The sequence below is a fragment of the Penicillium psychrofluorescens genome, assembly GCF_964197705.1.
Source record: "Penicillium psychrofluorescens genome assembly, chromosome: 2".
Taxonomy (NCBI): domain Eukaryota; kingdom Fungi; phylum Ascomycota; class Eurotiomycetes; order Eurotiales; family Aspergillaceae; genus Penicillium; species Penicillium psychrofluorescens.
In genome coordinates this window covers 4,605,001-4,626,328 of record NC_133440.1, presented here as the reverse complement: position 1 = coordinate 4,626,328, position 21,328 = coordinate 4,605,001, and the positions used below count along the sequence as shown (strand labels likewise).

At 54.5% G+C, this 21,328-nt stretch overlaps 10 protein-coding genes across 10 annotated transcripts; 5 read left to right on the top strand and 5 right to left on the bottom strand.

Annotated features, from left to right (window-relative positions):
- Positions 1-359: 359 nt before the first annotated feature.
- Positions 360-848, bottom strand: PFLUO_LOCUS3908 (uncharacterized protein; the record flags this gene model as incomplete). Its single annotated transcript, XM_073781204.1, has 1 exon — positions 360-848. The coding sequence occupies one exon, from the start codon at positions 846-848 to the stop codon at positions 360-362; it is 489 nt and encodes a 162-aa protein (XP_073637983.1).
- A 1,662-nt stretch (positions 849-2,510) lies between these two features.
- On the top strand, positions 2,511-3,362 carry PFLUO_LOCUS3907 (uncharacterized protein; the record flags this gene model as incomplete). The annotated part of the gene is made up of 1 exon (XM_073781203.1): positions 2,511-3,362. One exon carries the CDS (start codon positions 2,511-2,513, stop codon positions 3,360-3,362), a length of 852 nt encoding a protein of 283 aa, XP_073637982.1.
- Positions 3,363-4,048: 686 nt separating this feature from the next.
- On the bottom strand, positions 4,049-5,600 carry PFLUO_LOCUS3906 (mitochondrial; the record flags this gene model as incomplete). The annotated part of the gene is made up of 2 exons (XM_073781202.1): positions 4,049-5,113; positions 5,172-5,600. The coding sequence occupies 2 exons, from the start codon at positions 5,598-5,600 to the stop codon at positions 4,049-4,051; spliced, it is 1,494 nt and encodes a 497-aa protein (XP_073637981.1).
- Positions 5,601-8,246: 2,646 nt separating this feature from the next.
- Positions 8,247-9,148, top strand: PFLUO_LOCUS3905 (uncharacterized protein; the record flags this gene model as incomplete). The annotated part of the gene is made up of 2 exons (XM_073781201.1): positions 8,247-8,411; positions 8,474-9,148. 2 exons carry the CDS (start codon positions 8,247-8,249, stop codon positions 9,146-9,148), a joined length of 840 nt encoding a protein of 279 aa, XP_073637980.1.
- A 196-nt stretch (positions 9,149-9,344) lies between these two features.
- PFLUO_LOCUS3904 (uncharacterized protein) lies at positions 9,345-11,251 on the bottom strand (the record flags this gene model as incomplete). The annotated part of the gene is made up of 4 exons (XM_073781200.1): positions 9,345-10,534; positions 10,593-10,973; positions 11,030-11,146; positions 11,236-11,251. 4 exons carry the CDS (start codon positions 11,249-11,251, stop codon positions 9,345-9,347), a joined length of 1,704 nt encoding a protein of 567 aa, XP_073637979.1.
- Positions 11,252-11,410: 159 nt separating this feature from the next.
- On the bottom strand, positions 11,411-13,766 carry PFLUO_LOCUS3903 (actin-like protein arp8; the record flags this gene model as incomplete). Its single annotated transcript, XM_073781198.1, has 4 exons — positions 11,411-13,054; positions 13,109-13,514; positions 13,574-13,652; positions 13,730-13,766. The coding sequence occupies 4 exons, from the start codon at positions 13,764-13,766 to the stop codon at positions 11,411-11,413; spliced, it is 2,166 nt and encodes a 721-aa protein (XP_073637978.1).
- Positions 13,767-14,260: 494 nt separating this feature from the next.
- PFLUO_LOCUS3902 (Arf GTPase arl1) lies at positions 14,261-15,071 on the top strand (the record flags this gene model as incomplete). Its single annotated transcript, XM_073781197.1, has 5 exons — positions 14,261-14,305; positions 14,383-14,421; positions 14,500-14,583; positions 14,652-14,975; positions 15,045-15,071. The coding sequence occupies 5 exons, from the start codon at positions 14,261-14,263 to the stop codon at positions 15,069-15,071; spliced, it is 519 nt and encodes a 172-aa protein (XP_073637977.1).
- Positions 15,072-15,594: 523 nt separating this feature from the next.
- Positions 15,595-15,870, top strand: PFLUO_LOCUS3901 (uncharacterized protein; the record flags this gene model as incomplete). Its single annotated transcript, XM_073781196.1, has 1 exon — positions 15,595-15,870. One exon carries the CDS (start codon positions 15,595-15,597, stop codon positions 15,868-15,870), a length of 276 nt encoding a protein of 91 aa, XP_073637976.1.
- A 718-nt stretch (positions 15,871-16,588) lies between these two features.
- On the top strand, positions 16,589-19,497 carry PFLUO_LOCUS3900 (uncharacterized protein; the record flags this gene model as incomplete). The annotated part of the gene is made up of 9 exons (XM_073781195.1): positions 16,589-16,801; positions 16,852-16,983; positions 17,038-17,054; positions 17,122-17,384; positions 17,436-17,510; positions 17,560-18,832; positions 18,889-19,027; positions 19,081-19,283; positions 19,353-19,497. 9 exons carry the CDS (start codon positions 16,589-16,591, stop codon positions 19,495-19,497), a joined length of 2,460 nt encoding a protein of 819 aa, XP_073637975.1.
- Positions 19,498-19,747: 250 nt separating this feature from the next.
- Positions 19,748-21,258, bottom strand: PFLUO_LOCUS3899 (uncharacterized protein; the record flags this gene model as incomplete). The annotated part of the gene is made up of 2 exons (XM_073781194.1): positions 19,748-20,650; positions 20,704-21,258. The coding sequence occupies 2 exons, from the start codon at positions 21,256-21,258 to the stop codon at positions 19,748-19,750; spliced, it is 1,458 nt and encodes a 485-aa protein (XP_073637974.1).
- Between the last annotated feature and the right edge of the window lie 70 nt (positions 21,259-21,328).

Below are 21,328 nucleotides of genomic sequence, written 5' to 3'. Positions count from 1 at the left end.
GGTAAATCGAAGGTCATCGATACCCACAGAAATCATTACTCAGCCTGATCTGCTGGGGAACTACGCCCTATGTTCAGTGGTCCAAGGTATCACACCAATTTTCTCTTTATTGGATCTATATACATGGTAGGAGAGTATGGTACTCTTTTCTCTACCCCCCGTCCTCTAATCCATCCTGGAAGACAAGGTCGCGGGCTTGTCGTGGTATCATATCGCTTTAGTGGTATATAATAATATGGGTGCGGAACAACAAAAGAAAGAAACCCGGCGCAGCGTCTGGACGGACGCGCAGCCGCAGATAGGTGGGTGGTGTTGTAGCTGGTTGACCAACTTGAATGGAGGAAGCCGAGGCGACGCACTTAGGCAGCAGCGCGGAACTGGGTCTCATAGTCGGTAATCGCCTGGACCTTCGCAGCAGAAGCGCTCTTAGGGTCGAAGCGATAGTTCAGCCAGTCAGCCGCGAGCTTCTTCGCGAGCTCCACGCCGATGACGCGCTGACCGAAGCAGAGAACCTGGCAGTTGTTGCTCAGGATGGAGCGCTCCACGGAGAAGGGGTCGTGGGCCGTCACGGCGCGGATGCCGGGCACCTTGTTGGCGGCGATGGCGACGCCCAGACCAGTGCCGCAGATGAACAGGCCGCGGTCGGCCTTGCCCTCGACGATCACCTTGGCGCCCTCGACAGCCGGGTGCGGGTAAGCGGTCTTGTCGGAGGCGGTGTCGACGCCCACGTCGACAATGGAGGCCACCAGGGGGTTCTTCTCCAGGTGAGTCTTGATGGCGTCCCTGAGGGGCACGCCGGCCTCGTCACAGGCCATGACGATGCGGATGGGTTGGTGTTCGGCAGACATGATGGTGGGTGGGGGTGGTGGTGGTGGTTTGTAGTGGGTTGATAAGACAATAAAGTAATGGAAGTATGTATGGATGGAGCAGGAATAGCAAAGCACCGATTTGGAGGGGGGCATGCCACTCCTTTTATACATACGTTCTCGGCGCCTCCTATGCCTCTTTCCATCATACCCCGCCAACAGGCAGTGGATCCCACCCGAATGCGATTGTCCCGACCCTTGGATCGAGGTGCGCGTTACAGCGTTATTCCTCGGGCGCACCGCCAGACCCGCAGTGGCGTCATGGACAATGATTGGGGGGTTTAGGGGGATACGACGGCCGTACGCTGTATTTACATCTACAAACTTCACCGTGTAAAGCCATCGATGTCAGTGTGGCGGCCCGTCGCCCACGCTCATTCGCGCCGGGCACAAGTAGGGTTAGCTGCAGTAGTGAGAGACTCGGGATGGATTGGGGAGGAACTGAAACACCGAAACTATCGCATTATTATTCGGAATGGCTGCCTCCGGCTGGGCTCACTCATCCTATCATTCTTCCTTGATCCCGACCTGGCATGTCCGCATCCGTTGCCGATGAGCACTGACCGCCGCCAACCCTAATTCCTTCGCAACACGCAACACAAGTATACAATTCATTGTACGCAACACTCCACAAATACCAATAAATACCCTTTCCAGGCCCCCTACTCTTTCCCCAACCTGGCCGAGTCGATCTCCGCTCAGGGCATCTCGACTCCCGGCCATGGTGTAATGGTCCCCACCGGCCACTCCACCGTCTGGGCCGCCGTTGGCCCAGCGTCACCGGTGACAACCGACCGGCGCATAACCGGTTCCCTGGAGTTGAACTTACTCCGGATTCTCGCCTGAGTGATTCTCCGCGCTCATTGCACATCAAGGCGAATCCCGAGTGAGATCTACAGCGTAGGGTGGCATAGATGGGGGCCGGCCTGAGATGACTGCACGACAAAATTTCGGCGGTCCTACAGTGATCCATGCATGAAAATCAATTGACTGTGATTGCATGTACCGCATGGGCCATCGGATCTCAACTGAGGTACGTAGGCAGTCGTAACAGGTTTCGGACACACACTTTCCTCCCCCTCCCCCCCCCCCTCTCCCCTGCCCCTCTTATTTCAGAACCTGTTACCGACGCAGCGACAAGCGATGCGTGCTATTAGACGAGGAGCCGCGTCGCGAGACCTTCCGCACCGGGACTGTGTCTTCCGGATGTTCCGTGCCTGGTTTACTTACCCGATCACCCCTGATATCATATCCCTCGTACCCCCTACCAATGAAAAAAGTAAAAGACGCGGGTGACATCATTTGCCTTTAGGGCGGAACACGCAGAAAGTACATGTCGTATTGTATGTTGCCCGGAGGAGTTACCGCTAGCGCTACTACTGCATTGCGGATCACTACTGTTGGGGATGGGATTGAGGACACTTGTTCCTCTGGACAGAAATTAATCTCGTACATCATCGAGGAGGGGCATTGTGAGTGAGGGGTAATTATTGGACTGGGCTAGACAGTTCCGAAGGATTCAAGGATTCAATCGTGGGGGATTTTTTGTTTGTTATACACGGCAGCAACAACACTCTTCCTTTCACCTCCAACTTTCCTCAATCCATACTACCACCCACAACATCCTCACTCCCAACTCCCACCATGGCCAGCACCACCTACCCCGTCCTCCCGGAGAATCTGCTCCTCATCTCGCTGAAGATGTACTTCAGCCCAGACCGCACCCTCGAGTACCTCCGCGGGCTCCTCGACCCAGCCAACGAGATCGTGCACCCCGAGAATCGCGAGCGCCTCTTGCTCGCCCTGATCCCCGACTTCCTCACCGTGTACCCCTGCGCGGAGATCATCAAGAAATACGAAGCCCAATTACCCGCCTCGGCGACGTCCGGACCATCCCCGTTCCTGCTCGGCGCACAGGACTGCATGTGGGAAGCGGCGGGCGCATACACAGGCGAGGTATCGCCAGCCTCCATCCGTGCCCTGGGTTGCTCGATCGTCGAGCTGGGCCACGCCGAGCGCCGCGCCATCTTCGGTGAGACGGACGACCAGACCGCGCGCAAGGCCGCCGCCACCGTCGCGCAGGGGATGGTGCCCCTCGTCTGCGTCGGCGAGGTGACAGCGCCCGGGCCCGTCGCGTCGGAGGCCGTCGGACAGGCTGTGAACGAGTGCGCCGTGCTCATCCGCGCCGTGCTGGCAGCCATCCCCGCCGATGCGCCGGTCATCTTCGCCTACGAGCCCGTCTGGGCAATTGGCAAGCCCAAGCCTGCGAGCGTCGACCACGTCGCGGCTGTGGTGCAGGGCATTCGTACGGTCATCGGTGCGAGGCCCGGCGCGGCGCGCGTTCTCTACGGTGGCAGCGCCGGTCCCGGTCTCTGGAGCGCGGGTGGCCTGGGCAAGGCTGTTGACGGCATGTTCCTGGGTCGCTTCGCGCATGAGATTGATGGCGTGCGCAAGGTCGTCCGCGAGGTGGAGGAGACGCTCGGCGTTGCGCGTTGAAGAAGGAACCTCTCTACGACTATACCCTCTCCCCATCCTTCCAGCGTATCGATGGTTTCGCACATACGATCCCTCGTCATCGTTATACCCAAAGATACATACACACAGAGACATACACCACAATAAAAACTGGAGCCGGGCGCATCTAGACCAGTGGACAATTGCCTTAAGTCCACCACACTATCAGTGTCAGTCACACTTAAAAGAATTGTGAAAACCCCCCCCCCCCCCCCCCTTTCCCCACCATCAAAACAACCCGCGCCAGAAAAGATGAAAATTCCGGCCGAGTGAGGTCGGAAGAGCCTATCTGGGGAAGCCCGCGATCGATGGAGCCCTAAAGCTGCAGCTTCCCATTTTTATGGAACTCAGCTGGAGCCTTAAGTGGGTTTTTAATGGAGCTCAGACGGTATACCCGTTCTGGATCTGCTGCGTGTCTCCACGCGCTGTGTCACGAGGCCGATCAAGGATTTTCAATGGCTCAGATGACCTTAATTCTATTCTTGTTGGGGATCGTCAGGGTTTGGGTGATGATTGCTGTTTTGAGTAACCCGAGCTCTTGACTGACTGATCGTCTAGATCTAGACAAGACTAATGAAAATGGGTCACAAGAATGACCAAAAATATTTGTCCAACATTCCAAATCGTATACTTGCTATTTATTTACACATGACTTTAAAAACACTTGGTTACTTTTTCTGCAGCTCCTCGCGCAGCTCCTGCTTGACCCGCGTGACGGTGCCGATGCCCCCGTAGACCAGCCCCGTGTACATCATAGCGACCGAGGCGCCGGCACGGAGAGCCGCGAGCGCCTGCTGGCCATTGGTGATTCCACCGGAGGCGAAAATGACCTTGCGCGGAGCCGAGTGGCTCTCCACATCCTGCTCCGCCGACGATGAGGGTCCCTGATCGAGCAGAGCGCGGTAGCGCGCGACCAGAGCAACGGACCGATCAAAGAGCTGCGGGCCCGAATACCCGCCTGTCTCCTTGAGGGTTTGCTGCTCCTGGGCAGGGAGAGCGAATCCCGCGGGAAGAGGATCTGGACGACGGTTCGTCGTATTGCCCACGATAACGCCGTCGACTCCGGAATTCCAGACAGCCTCGCAGATCCCGGAGACCTGCTCATTCGAGTCTTCGTCCGGACTGACCTTGACCATGACGAATGGCTTTGTCTTGCGCTCCACGCTCTTCGCCGCGCCGACGACAGCCGTCAGGATCGCGGTGAGCGGGGCGGTCGCTTGCAGGTCGCGCAGCCCGGGCGTGTTGGGGCTGGACACATTGACCACCAGAATATCCGCGTACCGGGCCACCCGGTCCACGCAGTAGACATAGTCGCGCTTGATGGCGTCGAGATCCGCGTCCGGGGTAAGTTTGTTCTTGGCAACCTGCACAGCTAGCAATTTGCCTGGCACCAGACTACCAGGAGGAACACCCGCTTCGCCGTCCAGGATCCACTGCTCAGAGAGATCGTGCTCGCCCAGCCCGGCGGCGTGGGCAAAGTCTCGCACCCGCTGCTTCATCACCGCAGCCATGTGGTCCGCGCCCTTGGAGTTCAAGCCGTAGCGGTTGATCATCGCGTGCTGCGAGGGCAGACGGAAAACTCGGGGCTGAGGATTTCCTTCCTGTGGCAGGGGAGTCGTGCCGCCGACCTCGACGATCGCGGGTCCGACCTCGAGCAGTGCATCGGGGATGTCGGCGTGTTTGTCCAGACCAGCGGAGATGCCGATGGGGTTGGTGAGTGTGTAGCCAAAGACCTAGACCGACACCCAGATAAGTACGTCAACTCCAATGACTGGGTAGAAAGAGACATACCTCCGTAGCGAGCGCACCATCCGCATCCGGGTTCCCTCGCTCTCTCGGATGAAGACCATACCGATACATAAGCTTCAGGCTATCCACACCAACATGATGCGCCTCCTCCGCATCGGGATATATGGCGCGAATCAAGGGCACAATGGCATACCGATGGGCACTAGCCCGAGTATCAGTGCCGTAAAAGTAGCCCACCAGCAGCGTCAGAGCCAACGAAGTGCCGTAAAAAGCCCTCTTGGCACCACGGCCCGCCCGCTTGGGCGCCGCCTTGACTGTCTCCACCGGATTGGATGATGCTGCCTCGGATGTATATCGCGAGGTGCTGAAGCACTGGTTGATTTTTGGCCGTTGGGCCCAGCGGGTGGCAGACAGGCCGCGAGTCCGTGCGCTGGCGGCTCTCCAGGCGATTGCGGTGCTTTTGGATGCCATGCTGGCTCAATTGCTGTGCAGGACGCTAATTGGCCTGGTTCATTGGCAAGGAAGCGCGGATTAAGCCTGTAGCGTGGTCAGTATTGCAGCCCACAGCCTCTCGAGTTTAACGCGAAGGAGCAGCGGTCCTCTCCGATAGCCAGTCGCTTAGCTGGGTGGATTATAGGGCAGTATGATAGAGCTCTGAGGAGACTCACCAATGACTTTGTCGCTCAATTCAAAGCAGTTACAGAACGTCCCTTGAATCGAATCGGGCAAAATCGCGATGATTGGCGGTGAGAAATAGGAATGGCAGAATTCAAACCATACCATGGGCGGTGAGACTATAGCCCTAGGCTCGGGGTTTACAAGTGACTTCATAGTTCGTTTTGGATTTTGAGTACACCCCAACACTAGGTGACGGTAAAAACGCCATTTTCGGCGCTCTTTCTCCTAGGACCTTAGTCCAATTGGAAGGGGCCCTGGGGCAATAACAAGTTGCCCCACCACTGCGACCAGCAGGATGAGTCATCTCAGCCGCAATTCAACACCATTGCAATTCTTGGAGACGAACGCAAATTAACATAAATAGCCATAAAATCCTACGGTACCTGTTTGAAATATCGTTCCTTTCGAATCATTTCGATATGTATTCTATGTATACATCGTCACAACTGTCGAAATACCTGGAATATCTCTCCCTACCACCACAGTATGACGCCTACCAGCAAAATCCACAGTCTTTTCCAAAGACACCTACTGCTTTGAAAACGCTTTTTCGGTGTCAGATCACCCGTTTTCCGTATGAGAATCTCACACTACATTATTCCGGGACGCAAATAGTGGACATTGACCCGATTCCGATTTATGAAAAGGTGATGGGACTAGAGAATGAAAGTCCAACGAAACGAGGAGGCTACTGCCTCGAAGTCAGCATATTTTTCAACCACGTGCTGCGCGGTCTAGGGTTCGATGTCTATATGACCGGTGTTCGAAACAGGCAACGCATTGATGGCGTACCCCAAGGAGAGTACAGAGGGTGGTAGGATAAAGCTTTCTCCCCTATGGGTTCTTTCTCAGTTGATCATAACCAATCACAGGACACACATTGTCAACATCGTTTGTCTTCCTTCTGGGTTGGAATACCACGTTGATGCTGCTTTTGGTGGAGACGGCCCAGTCAGTCCGCTACCACTAGTGTCTGGACAAATCACCAGGAACCTGGGCAACCAAGAAGTCCGCCTCGTCCATGACAACATCCCGAAGCAATCCCGAGCAGACCAAAAGATGTGGGTTATCAGTATCGCAACGCACATGATAAACCATGGAACTCGTTCTACTGTTTTGCAGAACTAGAATTCTTCCAAGATGACTTTGAAGTTATGAATCGGTTTACGAGTTGGGAGGCTATAGGAAAAGGGAACGTGGTTGTGAAGTTCATACGAAACGAAGAGATCAATGAGGTTCCTTTTGGCGAGAGCACCCTCGCAGAGAATGTTAATGCAGATGATGAGATTCATGTGGTCGGAAAACTGATGATGGTGGACAATGTGGTGAAAGTGAATATGGGTGGGAGAACAAGAGTGGTCGATTCATTCCAAACAAAAGAGGAAAGGATAGCGGGGATAAGAAAATGGTTCTCAATTTCTTTTTAAATTTAATAGAGAAACCTGGGCTGTAATTTGCTATCCAGAAATGATTGCTCCTTTTGTTAGCTGCGGCTTCAAACGAAGTTGTATCAATTGATAGTATGTCCTATGTACAAGAAGGATTCATTAAAGAAAGAAAAGAGGGAGAGGAGAAAGGGGAAAACATAGGTGGGAAAACATGGCAGAACGAAAAGTGATCATTAGTCACAAAGATTCAGCCGAGTATAACAATATCAGGACTTCGTACGAAGGTGCCATAACAGGTCGCTTAGAGCTTGCTTAGGGCTAGCTTAGAGTGCTTAGGGAGCGGCTCACCCCGTGATCTCAGAGCCGATCGTTTCCCGAGAGGGTAGCCTTACCGTCCCCATTATTGTGACAGGGCAGCCAGATCAGAAGAGAAAACGATGAAGGTATTCAATTTGAGTGCTATGGAAGACGTGAGCTCCAAGCTAGAGAAGGTAAAGAAGAACAAGGAAAGAAAACAAAGAGAGTCCCTGCTATCTACAGAACCCATATCACGTGCCAGGCACGGTCGCCTGGGGCACCGCTCATCAGGCTGGTCACAATTATTACTGAATGAGTGCTTCGACTAAAACAGCACTATTAGTGTGTAAGGGCTGGTGTGGTTAGTTAGTCTATTTAGTAGGTTTCAAAGAAACAAAGCGTATTAGCGCAGCCAACGTTGGTTGTATATGCTGGATATATAAAGAGAGCGTATACTCGCACAAATGATTTTGCTACTCACCTGCTCAAGGTCGGATATGAAATATACCTAGATAATCATGCGTTCTGGTGGATATACGAGACTAATTATGGCAAGCCCGCGGTCCAGATCTACGGTGTCGTATCGGGTGACGGCTCGGTGGCGCTAAAGCGCTCATCAGCAACTCTATTGGCACCTCCTCTTCGTATTATCCTCATAACATAAATCCTGGGAATGGCCGTCAACTACAGTCTCGCATACTCAGCTACTGCGCTGTGGACTTTACCTCTGACCAGCAGAGCGCATACAGGCAAAATGTCAGTACCGACACAGCCCTCCTCAACAGGTGATCATGAGTACCTCGTAACGCCCGGGGAGCAGAACACGCAGACAAATGGAATCAAGCCTGTGCACCAGGACTCGGACGATCATCCTGACCATGCAAAGGAGGCATACCGCTTGTTCAACGTCTGGAAAGATGTACGACCAACATCAGAAATACCCAAACAGACCTCATATAACTGGTTAACCCTCAAGTACAGGTCGCGCTAGGCCCAAACATTAGCTACAGCCTCCAAGTACACCCCAGCGGCGGACGAGCGCAGACTCCAAGCCCGGTCTTTCACACGCCGCGCATTCCCTGGTATCGACAGCGGTACCATCTTCCGGCATCGTTCGATCTATACGCAGGAGGCACAGTGATCCGCAGCAGCAAGGACCCCCAACCAGAGCCTGAAGACCGGCGCTCGCATATCCATTACCGTGGCGTTGAAGGTGTCTTTACACTTCGTGTGGACGCCGATATCTTCTCTCAGCCGGACGGTGCAAGCGAACCTGTCAAGCGGTGTTCTGTGAGAATTGCCCGCAAGGGCATTGGGAGAACGTACAGTGTTCAAATTTATCAGGATGGTTCTGGATCTGTACAAAAATTCTACTGGAAGGGATCCAAGGCTGCGCTGTCGCTTGTTGAGGATCGGGAGCACGATGGGAACGGCAATCTCAAGTTTTTTGCGGCGGATCGGCCGCAGGAGATCCTGGCTGTCTGGCAGAATCGGACGGATCGGCGGATTCTGGGTTCATTGAGCGTGCTGGCGACGCTGGATGAGGGTCCGGATGGGGTGCTGGAGGCGCTGGTAGTTAGTTGTTTGGCGGTGGTGCTTTCGGAGAGGTTGTCTGGTCGGGGATGGCTAGGTGGATTGGGGAAGTCCACTGGTTAGGGTGAGCTGGAGTCTGCTTGAACTGTGATATTCCATGGAATAAACTACAAGTTTGATCCGATTCATGTTGCTAAAACGCCTGTCCTCGCTACCTGTTTATGTACCCAGACACCAGAAAGAACATCAAACACTCGGAAAAAGACAGATGGAGAGAAGATAGACATGGTCAAAAACCGCTCCAGTGTCACACCCTTTTTTACTCATCGCTCATGTGGGTATCCTCTTCCTCGCCCTTCTGCTCCTGCTCCTGCTCCTCTTCCTCCTCGTCCTCAGCAATAGGCTGCTCAGGGGGCGGGGGAAGAGTCTTTGCGAATTTGGGGTCGATGGTAGCACGGTGCAGCGAACGCTTGTAGACCTCCGCCTCGTCGGGATCGCGAACGACGACCTGCATCTGGTCGATCTTGTCTTCCTGAGCTTCTGATGACGCGGTGGGTGCCAGGCCCGCTTGGGCAATGGTGCGGGCACGCTCGGGCTTGAGGCGGGTCTTGCCGATGATCGGGTAGTAGTAGGCGGCCTGCTGCTTGGACTCGCCGCCCTTGGGCTGGAACATGGTGAGTGCGATGTCGCGCTGTTTCTGGTCGAGGGTCTGCGCGCTGGTGGCGTAGGTGCGGACGCGGTCGTAGCGGTGGAACTTGGTGCCGTCGGGCCCTTCGTGCGTGTAGAGATCTGCGTTGTCGCGGTCCGGGTGCGTCATGCTCATACTCGACTGGACGTTCTTTGCCGACTCGGGCTTCTCCGGCAGAAAGAGTTCGTAGTCCCACGGCACGGGGCCGGGGTCCGGGTAGATGTTAGGGTTGGCCTTGTGCAGTGCTGCCTTGGAGGCGTGGTCCTGGCAGATGCGCTCCTCGGGTGCGGACGGGTGCAGCAGAGCAACTTCCATGCGCTTGTCGCGCTTGCCAGAAACTCCTGCGACGGGGGCCTTGTCGAACTTGAACTGGACATATCCGCCAGGGTCGGGGAAGCCTTGAAGGTCGGGCAGCACAGGATAAGTTCCCACTGGCTTCAATTTCGGGTTGTCGGGGTGGACAGGATTTGCCCAAGCGTCAACTTCGTTCTTCGTCGGGGGCAGGCCTCGGATGCGGCTCTCCGTGTCTTCGCCCGTGTGCTTGCTCTTAGGGTAGGCGATATCAAAGCCCTTCTGGATGTACTTCTTGATATGCTTCGGATCATCCACAGACGTCTTTCCCTTCTTCAGAGAGGGTGCGCGCGCTCTGACAGCCGAGCCCTGGCCCTCGACAAAGCCACGCTCAGTAGAGATGTGCTGCGTGCGCCGGAGGAAGCTGACATTGGCGTTCTTGGGGGCAGGGTTCCGAAGCTGATCAAGTGTCATCAGAAGCGGGAGATCAGCCGGGTCCATGGGCTGCGGGTGCTCGGGAGCCATGATAGCTGCGCAAGAAAGTCAGTCGCGTATCCTGGACAAGCCAGAAAAGGAAAGGGTAGATACCGCTCTCATCGCCTAGATGCAGGCCCGGAATTCCAACCAGGTCAATGGGCATGCCACCTTCGGCATCAACATCTATGTTCGGTTCTTCACGCCGCGCCAGGTTCGAGGCAAATCCGGGAGTGATGAAACGGCCTAGTCCTTCGTGTGGGATGTCGAGGAACTTGGGCGGCAGGTCCGGGGGAGGGAGGTCATTGCGGTAGCGCAGCGAGGCAATGTACTCCTGGTGGAAGCCACCACTACCCGAGGACTGCCCGCTCTTTGACTTGGAAGACATGTTGATTGTCGAGTCGCTTGGCTCGAGCGCGGGAGGTTCGAAGATGTCGGGCTCAACCTCAACCTCAATCCCAATCTCAACTTCGGGGTTGTTGGCAGGCGGGGCAGCTGTCGTGTTCTTGATTAGCACCAGGTCCTCATGCCCAATCTAGTAATCACCTTACCTTGAGCCTGAGGAGGATTTGGCTGCTGGCTCTGAGGTTGACTTGGGCCAGGAACCGGGGGCGGAGTGGCAGGAGGGGTGGGAGGGGGGACAGGAGAGGAAGGAGGAGAGGGCAAATCTGAAGAAAAGTGAGAATCAACCCAGCCCTGAATGAGCAGAGAGCAAGAGATCCCGAGCGAATAGAGACGTAGCTGGTCGCAAACTTACCAGAGACGAGGGCCATTCTGCCTGTGGTGACCGCCTGGTGGATTGGGGTTAGCGTGGGAGAGGAAAAGTGAATGGAGGAGAATCACGTGATGGTCAACAAAGGAACTACGAGGAAGGAGAACTACAAGGAAGGAACAACCATCATTCACTGCCACTAACACACTCCATGTTCTCATTAATACGCCCACATGCACTTGTATGCCATCAGTCGATGCCCTAGTCGATCATACTCGAGCTGCCCGATCCAGCTATCATTGGTCCCACTGAGTTTCCCAAACACACTGGCCCCCTTCCACACCACCACCTGGGGATCGAGGTCCCTAGGAGGAACCCCAATCATGATCTCCTTGGCAAACCCAGGACGCAGAGCTTGCAGTCGTTCCTCGAGGAACTGGTGGAACTGTGCAGTCAAGCTGCCACCACCTACCACCATGATCCCACCGTAGAAATCGCGCATTTTCTTTTCATCCGAGCGAGCAGCGTGCGCAATGGATGTGAGGATCGCGCTGTCGAGAGGGTATACCGGGATGATGTCGTCTCGCTCGTCCACAGTAGGAGGACGAGGTGCCTTCTCCTTCTCAGCCGACTCCTTATCCTTCACAGCGGGCGTGCCAGCTCCACCGGCTTGCGGAGTGCCCGCGGCTTCTGGTGCTGGGGAGCCGGCAACAGATGACCGAGGAGTGGCTTCGGCTTCCTGAACTTTGCTGACTGCGCTAGGGTGCTGAGGTTTGCTCGGTGTCGCCTGCACATCCGATGGTTCCGCCGGCTCGTCTCCGTTCGTCTTGTCATCGGAAGGCAGTGGTGGGGCGAGAGCGCTCAGAATCTCCGACTGGGCAGCAGAGACAGGGTCATTGAGTTGCCCGTCGTAGATGTCCTTGGACCGTTCAATGAGTGTCCGTCTGGCGTCGACTTTGTGTTCATTGTCGAAGATGGTGGGCTCAAAGTAGCCCATCGGCGCCAGGTGGACTTCGTCGTAGGCCTTGAAGTTGTATTTGCGTGTGTCCTGGCCAGCCACTCGTAGATGGAAGTCAAACACTTGGGGTGAGACGCTGCCCTCGTTCATGGTGCAGAGGTTCTTCTTGAGCTCCTCGGCAAGCAGATAGTCGTGCCGCTGCCACAGGTTCATCTCGGCATATGGGAAGTGGTCGTGGAGCATCATCTTGATGAAGGCCTCGGTCACGTCACGCCCGCCGAACTTCAAGTTCACGCGTGAGTTCTCGATGCACATGCCTTCCTCCACACAGCAGACGGAGGTCTTCTGCGCCCCGATATCAACGACGCAGGCCGAGGTAAACCCGGCGCCGAAGGTGGCCGCCAGGCTCTCCTGGATGAAACAGGTGCGGGCAAAGGAAAATTCGCGCATCAACATCTCGAGAATTTGGGTGACATCTGATTTCTCATAGAGATCAGGGATAACAAACACACACGAATACTGCGGCCAGTCCTTCTTGCTGGTCAAGCCCAGGTGCGTTTTGATGGCATCTTCAAGGATCAAAGAAATGTCCAAGAATAGCATCCGCTTGCTCTTGTAATCTCTCTCATTGCACCACCCATTCTGGATGGGCCAGTAGAGCTTGTATCGGGGGTTTGACAAGTCTGGTACGCGCAATGCGGCCTGTCCCACAATGTACTCTGGCGGAGGGTCGGACAGCTCGGTCCAATCGACCCGCATTGGGTCGTTATGCTCCGAAATGGCCTCCGGAGCAGTTCTGCGGTTGTAGTTGACCACCATCTCCTTGGAGTTGGGCAGCATCCGCCGCTTGTTCTGTCGCATGTGTACCTTGAGATCGGCAGACATTCTGTTGAACTGAGCCGACCACTATACAAGAGTCAGTGAATTGCTCAAACTTCACAAAGGCAGCGTCGTTCGTACCTCAGACCCAAACGACTTCTCCGGCTCCACGGGAGAATCGTCGTCTCGCTTCAAACGCTTCGGCTTGGGTTCCTCCTGGTCTTCAGATTCACTCGTCGCGGACTTTCTCGCAATCACCATCGGAATCGTCTTGGGTAATGCGTCACTCGACAACCCAATTCGCAAGTTCTGACTGCCGATGTGGATCACAATGACCTTGGACCCGGCCGCTTCGGCAGGCGCCTCTTCCGTATCCTCCATCTTCGCATCCTCGTCGGCTTCGGCTTCGGCCTCTGCGGCGGGTTCGCTGGTCTTGGCCGTTGCAAGGGCGCGATCCCGGTCCTTTGCGGCCTTTGTCATTTTGGACCGGGCCTCCTCATTTTGTAGTCGGAACGCGAGGGACTGATCATCTCTCTTGAGGTAGTCGCTGCATGGAACCAGGCACCATTAGTAATTGCAAAAGGTCAATCAGACTCTGCGACATACGTGTAGTAGTTCTTCTGGTTGATTGCTGCGATCTGCGGCCAGCTGGAAAGCTCCATGTTGTTGTCCGTCCGCTCCAGGCCTGCGTAGTCCAATTTCAGTCAGAGCGCTGATCTCGCACTAGATACTTTCTCAATCGCTGGTCTTTGGAGCACTTACCGTCGTCTCGGGCGGCCTTTCTGCTCTTGCCGACCATGATGGGCGATTCCAGCGGAAACTTGACCGGCGTGGGTCAATGCCGCGGGCGACGAATCTAGGGAGGGCACGGGTGGATGGGTGTTGCGATCGGATTGCGCTTGGAGAGGTGGAAGAAGGAAGGGAAATGGAAAAGCGGAGGAGAGGGAACAATATATATGGCCCAGCGAGGAGGGAAACCGACAGTGAATAATGAATGCGCGAATGAGTGAACAGTGGATGGTTGAATGGATCAATCAATTGACCGCCCGCCAACTTACTGAGGCCGATTGCCACCATCCTTTCTTTCACCCAACGACCTTCCTCGACACAACAACAACAATTTCGCCAACCAACATTTCTCTCTTTGCTTGTCTTTGGCTCCGACGTTTCATCCATCTACCCTGCCATCCACATCGCATACCTGCCGCCAACCTGCGCCGGGCCCTCTGCTTTGAAATCAAGGCCAGTTCATAATACACAATCATGGGAGGGTCATTATCGCGTCTATGGTCAATGGTCTGGACCAAAAAGGAGATCCGAATTCTCATTCTGGGACTGGTACGACCACTGTGCGAGCGGGCCGACCATTCTGCTGGCCTATGCGAGGCGGGCTTAAAGGCTGACTCCGGATCTAGGACAATGCGGGCAAGACGACACTGCTCTACAGGCTCAAGGTACGTGCTGCCCGGATATCAGAGACTGATTTCTGGTGTTAGCGAAGCGCACTGCTAAATCATGCTTTTGGTCCACAGATCGGCGAAGTCGTCACCACGATACCTACAATCGGATTTAACGTCGAGTCGGTCACATATCGGAACCTGAATTTGAATGTCTGGGTAGGTACCTCATCTACTGCAGCGATCACCAACAGTAGTGGCTTGTTGCTGACCACGGCCTCTTCCAGGATCTCGGCGGCCAAACGTCCATCCGTCCCTACTGGCGCTGCTACTACGCCAACACCGCGGCGGTCATCTTCGTCATCGACTCCACAGATATCGAGCGGCTGGGGACCGCGGCTGACGAGCTGGCGGCGATGTTGAATGAAGAGGAGCTGCACGAGGCGGCGCTACTGGTGTTTGCCAACAAGCAGGATCAACCGGGTGCCAAGGGCGCGGGTGATATTTCCGAGGCCCTGAAGCTGGGAGAGCTCCGGGACCGCAACTGGAGCATTGTCGCGTGCTCTGCCATTGACGGCAAGGGTGTTGAGGAAGGCATGGATTGGCTGGTGGTGAGTTTTCTATTCTCGTCTTGCCTTTTGGGGGCTAGATCGACTAACCCTGTTGTTCCTTATCTGCAGCAAACCATCCAGTCGGAAAACGCATGAACTGCTGGTGTCTTTGCATCGGGCTATAGATTTTGAAACGACGATATACCTTGGTCTCCATGGTCGTGGAGGGGTGCTTGGAGGCCGTTCTGCTGCATTTGATGTGCTGTGTTTATTTTTTCCTTCGGCTCTGCAGAGTCCTTGTCTTATATCGCTGCATGGTTATTTTTGGAGGAGGTTTATCATGGCAGATAATAGTTTAATCGACGCCGTTGGGTCTATGAACAAAAACCGAGCCTTACTTCTCACCCCGCATCTGTGTTCCTTCTCACAGTTTCATCCTCTTCTTCAGTCCAACCTGAACTGCAATAAACCGTTGAATAGCCACATTGACAGGACTGCTTCTCTATTTCAAGAGGGAAGAAATAGGAACAACTCTTGTCCATCACTGGGCGCTACATGTTTCCTGGACTACCAACATGTCGACGTCGTGGAGACTGTCATATCTCCCACATCGGGACTCGGCGCCCATGCAGCGATATGCACTGCTTACGGCGAGCGCGTTTATGAACAAAGTATGAAGATGCCGCGCCCGTTGGGGACGCCGGTCTGTATTGGCATCCCGAATACACCATTCAAATTACCTGCTACGCCGTTCGAGATGATTGTCAAGGGCAAGCAAGTACTTATCTATGATCTGAAGATCAAAGCCGCAGGTTGGCTACTGAACGTTGTTATAGGTCTCACTATCGTGGGTAACTCGGGTGGTACCGCGAAAGAGATGGACGAATTGCTGGAGATGTCTGTGGCAGGGGATGTCAAGATGTATATCGTCGAAGTTAGAATCCCCATCCGATGATGACTGAGAATATTCGTAGTCCCCCCTCTGGAACCATGAATATTCTCTATTTTTGTCCCTGTCGTTCTGACCGTCGAAGTATAGACATCTTGATGGTTCAGGCCCGATCCGGACCCGCTGGACCCAAATCACGGGCCATTAACATGGAGAAATTAAAGATTCCCGCGACACTTTTTCGTCGAGTGACAAAGCGCTATTAGTATTCCTTTCGATCGGAATCACCCAGGCTAAAAATGCCCCTCTCCTCCGGGCGATCCCGTACGATGCCCCATTCAAGGTGTGCGGGCGACGGCCCCGTTGATTGGCAGCGGGCGGTAGGCCTATCGGGGCCAACGACGGGGCCCACGGGGCCGCAATGATTGCCCGAGAGTCGCCCAACGGAGAAGCTGGCCCGACACATGGTCCCCTAGCCGGCCCCTAACTGGCCCGCAACCCAGCCCTAACGCAGGGAACGCGAAGCCAAAAGCCGTTAAAGTTGTCCATCGTCCTTCGCGAGACACTGCGTGCGGCACCGTCGATCAGCAGGCGACCCGCGATAATCTCGTTGCGGGCTGATAGGGTCCATGTGTTGGCGTGAGTGGATGGCAGCCATGCCCGCTGCCCCTCGTGCTGGACCGCCCTGCCCCTCCGGTTGCGGGCGGGCTTATATGAAATCTGGCTGCTCTTCTATCTCGCATTGCATTTCATACTTCTCATTGCTCTGTCTCTGCTGAACACCATGGACTGGCTGCATCTGTACATCGCCGCGGCCGCCTTTTCGGTCTTTGCCCTCGTCGGGCTGGTGCTGTTGATTTCGTTCGACAAGATCAAGATCAACTCTGATAACGGTCTCTCCACGTATATCAAGTTCGTTTGGGCCAACTTTCTCAAGCCGCACGAACATGGTGGTGAGGGGCAGCAGTATGCGCTCGAAAGCTTCTACAAGACACAGGTGCGGGTGATATGTCTGGCCCGACTTTCTGGTATACTGACAGCCAGCAGGCGGCCGTCTACGATGCAACTCGCCGACGCCTTCTCCATGGTCGGGAAGATATGCTCGGGCTTGTGGCTGCTCAGTTGAAGTACAAAGTGGACAGCAAGAAGATCAAGAACGGAAAGGCGATCTGGGTCGATGTAAGTCCAATTATGGCGTGTTTCCTGGTCGAAAGCTAATGGATTTGGGTATAGGTTGGTGGCGGCACGGGGTAAGCTCATTTACTGACGCGCAAAAAGGCGTGGAAGATTCAAGGCTAACCGTTCACTATTTGACAGATACAACATCGAAGCCATGGCCGCTTTCCTTCCCGTGGACAAGTTCTTTGAGCATGTCTATCTCGTCGACCTGTCTCCATCCCTCTGCGAAGTTGCCCGTCAGCGCTTTGAACGTCTTGGATGGAAGAATGTCACCGTTCTCTGCCAGGATGCACGGTCTTTCCGTCTGCCCGAGAGACCGGTCGATCCTCGGGCGACCACGGGCGCCGCAAGTGACGCCGCGGATCTGATTACTATGAGCTACAGCCTGTCGATGATCCCTGGTGCGTTCTCAATGCCACCCCCGAAAAGTATTATTACTGACTTGTCCCAAGACTATTACAGCGTGGTGGACTCGTTGACTTCGCGCCTCACATCATCCGGGATCCTGGGCGTCTGTGACTTCTATGGTAGGCGAAATATCCCGAAACTCATGATTGTGTCTGACTTTCATTGCAGTTCAAAGCATTGTGGATGTGTCCTCCCGCAACTACACTGGCGGCGCTTTCAACCGCCATGTCAATTGGCTGGGACGTATGTTCTGGAGAGCCTGGTTCGACTTTGACCGCGTCAGCCTCGAGGCCGCTCGTCGAGACTACCTCGAATACCGGTTCGGAACAGTGATTTCGGCAAGCGAGCGGAATTATCTGCTCGGCGGCATTCCATACTACATTTTCGTTGGCTGCCCCAAGGAAATTACCTCGACCTCGGCCGCCATCGAGAAGCTGGATGCGTCATTCACCGAGTCTCCTTACCTCTCCCCGGCCAACCACCAGCAGGAGATGAACAAGGCCGTGGAGAAAAGCACGCAAGAAGTTCACTCCAAAGCGTACGAGTCCGCCGTGATCAATCTGAGCGCCAACTTGCCACTCCCGGCCTCATTCTACCAAAACCATCACTGCCGCATTTCGTACAATGACATGCTACCCAAGCACACGCAGTTCCAGAACGAGTACATCTACGCATTCACATGGGAAGACCCCCGAGTGGACCACCGGCTACTGAACATCGGCAGCGACGATGTGATCCTGGCCATCACCAGCGCAGGAGACAACATCTTGGATTATCTCCAGAAGAGCCCGCGGCGAGTCCACGCCGTTGACCTGAACCCCAACCAGAACCACCTGCTGGAGCTGAAGGTAGCGAGCTACATCGCACTGGGCCACCGCGACATGTGGAAGATTTTCGGCGAGGGCAAGCACGCACAGTTCCGCGAGCTCCTCATCTCCAAGCTGAGCCCGCACCTGTCCAGCCAGGCATTCCAGTACTGGCTGGAGCACACGCAAGTCTTCACTTCAAGCTCTGGCCACGGTCTGTACGAAACCGGCGGATCGCGCCACGCCATCCGCATGGTGCGGTATTTATTCAAGGTCTTTGGACTGCAAGGCGAGGTGCGCAAGATGTGCGAGGCGCAGACAATACAAGAACAGCGCGAAATCTGGCCCCGTATCCGCCGTGTTTTGCTCAGCAAGCCGCTGAACTGGGCTATTGTCAGCACGGAATGGTTTGCCTGGAAGGCGGCAGGTGTGCCGCGCAACCAGCGCAACATGATAGTAGACGACTTCTTCCGCCGCAGTGGCCTGACAGCTGACATGAAGCCCGGCAAGGATGTTAGTGGTCAGTCGATCTGGGAGTATGTCGTCAACACCCTCGAACCTGTTGTCAACGATACCATTATCAGCAACGACAACTACTTCTATTACTTGTGTCTACAGGGCCAGTTCTCTCGACGGTTAGTTTGATATTGCTCGGTCGCCTCAGAATACTCTCCTCTGACTTCTTTTCTAGCTGCCACCCAACTTACCTGTCACCCAAGGCACATGTCAAACTGTCTACCCCAGGCGCATTCGATGGCCTCCGCATTCACACAGACGAGATCAACGAGGTCATCAAGCGCATCACACCTGGCACATTAACTATCGCAGTGGTATGTGGCCAGAAACCTATATTATTCTGTTCCATGATACTAACTTGACCCAGATCATGGACTCAATGGATTGGTTCGACCCATCCAGCGAAGCTGCCATCGCTCAAGTCCGCAAGCTCAACCATGCCCTCAAGAAGGGCGGTCGCATTCTTCTTCGTTCCGCCAGCATTGAACCCTGGTATGTCAAGCATTTTGAGAAGAACGGATTTGAGCCGCGCCGTGTCGGAGCCCGGTTCCCGGGAACATGCATTGACCGGTAAGTGTTGGAGGCCTTCTACTTCTGGCTGTTTCCAAGAGGAATCAACTAACAAACCATAAAACATAGTGTCAATATGTACGCTTCTACCTGGATCTGCACAAAGACCGAGGACCTTGTGCGTCCCAAGAATGGTAGAACGATCTCGGAGCTCTCGCTGGGTGACAGTGCTGTGGCGGGGAAGAAGGGCAGCGTTGAGGATTTGCAGATTTAAGCCGGATGTCATTTTTTTTTATCTAAACCGGTACATATTAGTACATGGCGTACATGGCGTCTTTTCTTTTGCCGGGACCGGACTGACGGGGATTCCCTTTTCTGCTTGTGTTTAAAAGATTGTCTACCTTAGAGAGAGTACATACTTGAGACTCGTCATCACCATCATCTTAATCACTATTATCATAATCTTTTATATCCTTGTATGGTAGATTCGGTACCTATTATCCGCCTCAGATATACATCTCAAATTACAAGAATGCCTTGAGATGCCTCGTCGGTTTCGAAAGCCTCCTCACCTCAGCCTGGAGTCTGCACACCCTCTCCGCCGATATACGATATTGATCCGGCAACAGTCCGCCAACATCCCGACCCAACACCATTCTCGCCAGTGACTGGCCGCAGAGAAACGCATTCACCATCCCATAGCCACCATAGCCCGCCGAAATCCACTCTGCCCCTTTTTCATCGCCACCCTCTCGATCGAGCAATGCTTCAGCCGGTATCTTGCCCACCATGGGCACAGCATCGAGAGAATTACACATAATTCCGACCCACGAACCCTTTAAACGCAATTTCCCCGCCACCTCGGTGCCCCAATTCTTCTCGCCAAAGATAACAGGCAAGACTCCGGCAAGATGAATCTTGGCCGGGATGTCTTCTGCGTCATCCGCAGAGACGCCGAACACCTCGTCCATCGTATCAAAGCCTCCCAGTTCACCGCCGCCAATCACGATATCATTACTGTGCGGAAGCTGGGTTGCATAGTCAAATCCGTTTTGGAAGTAGAAGCTCCATGATTGATCTCCGCCTTTATATGGGAATCGCGAACCTGGGTTCTGCACGCTGATCTGCCCGCGGCGCGGAACGAGAATGCCTCGGAGACCGGGGACATGGTGTGCTGTGTGTCCCTCGGTGCAGTGCAGGACATGCTTGGCTCGGATTTGCCCTCGGGGTGTTGTGATGATGTACGGGAAATCGGGGTTGGAGGAGACGTCGCGATGGATAGCTGACGCTGGGGTATTTGTCTCGATGCTTAGACGTTCACCGTGTTTTCGGAGCAGACTTGCGAAGATATCGGTGATCATTCGGTAAGGCCAGGCACTTCCTGATTTACCGATAAGGGCGCCTTTCGCGGTGGGGAAATGATATTTCTGGAGTCTGGGTCAAAAAAGAATGATAAGAGCGTAGCTAGGGTTATCCATACAGTAGATAATTCCTCTCCCTCGCAGATCCACCAGCGACCCTTCATATCCGGAAATGCCTCTTCGAAGTTTTTCAAGTAAACCTTCATATCACGCAGCTTTTGGTCACTGAGTATCGCAGCAGCCGTATGAACCTGGCGGACTTGAGAGCGGTCGAGGAGCTCGGGACTGAAACTCTTCACGAGAGACTCAATAGCTTCATAGTGAGCTAGTTCAAACCGAACGATCTTCTCAGCGGCCTCGTGACCGAACCGGCGACGGTACTTGTCATAGTCGAGGATGGCGACGCAATTGATGCGGCCGCCGTTGCGACCAGTTGCACCAGAACACACTTCGCGGGCTTCTAGGACGGTGATGCTGTGGCTGGCGCTGCCATTGAGTAGTTCCAGGACCGTGCTGCAGCTCGTGATCCCTGATCCCAGGACAACGATGTCTCTGGTTGCTGGTAAGTTGGAGGATTGGATTCCCAGCAGCTCTGGATGCGGGGGACTTTGCCAATATGACTGGGTGGGATTGGCTACCGGGAGAGAAGGATCTTTGGTGAGGTTGTCCGGCATGGTCAAAAGAAGTGAAGCTGTTGATTTGCCATCCAGATAAGCTGTTCAGAAAGTTAGAAAGCTAGCCAGT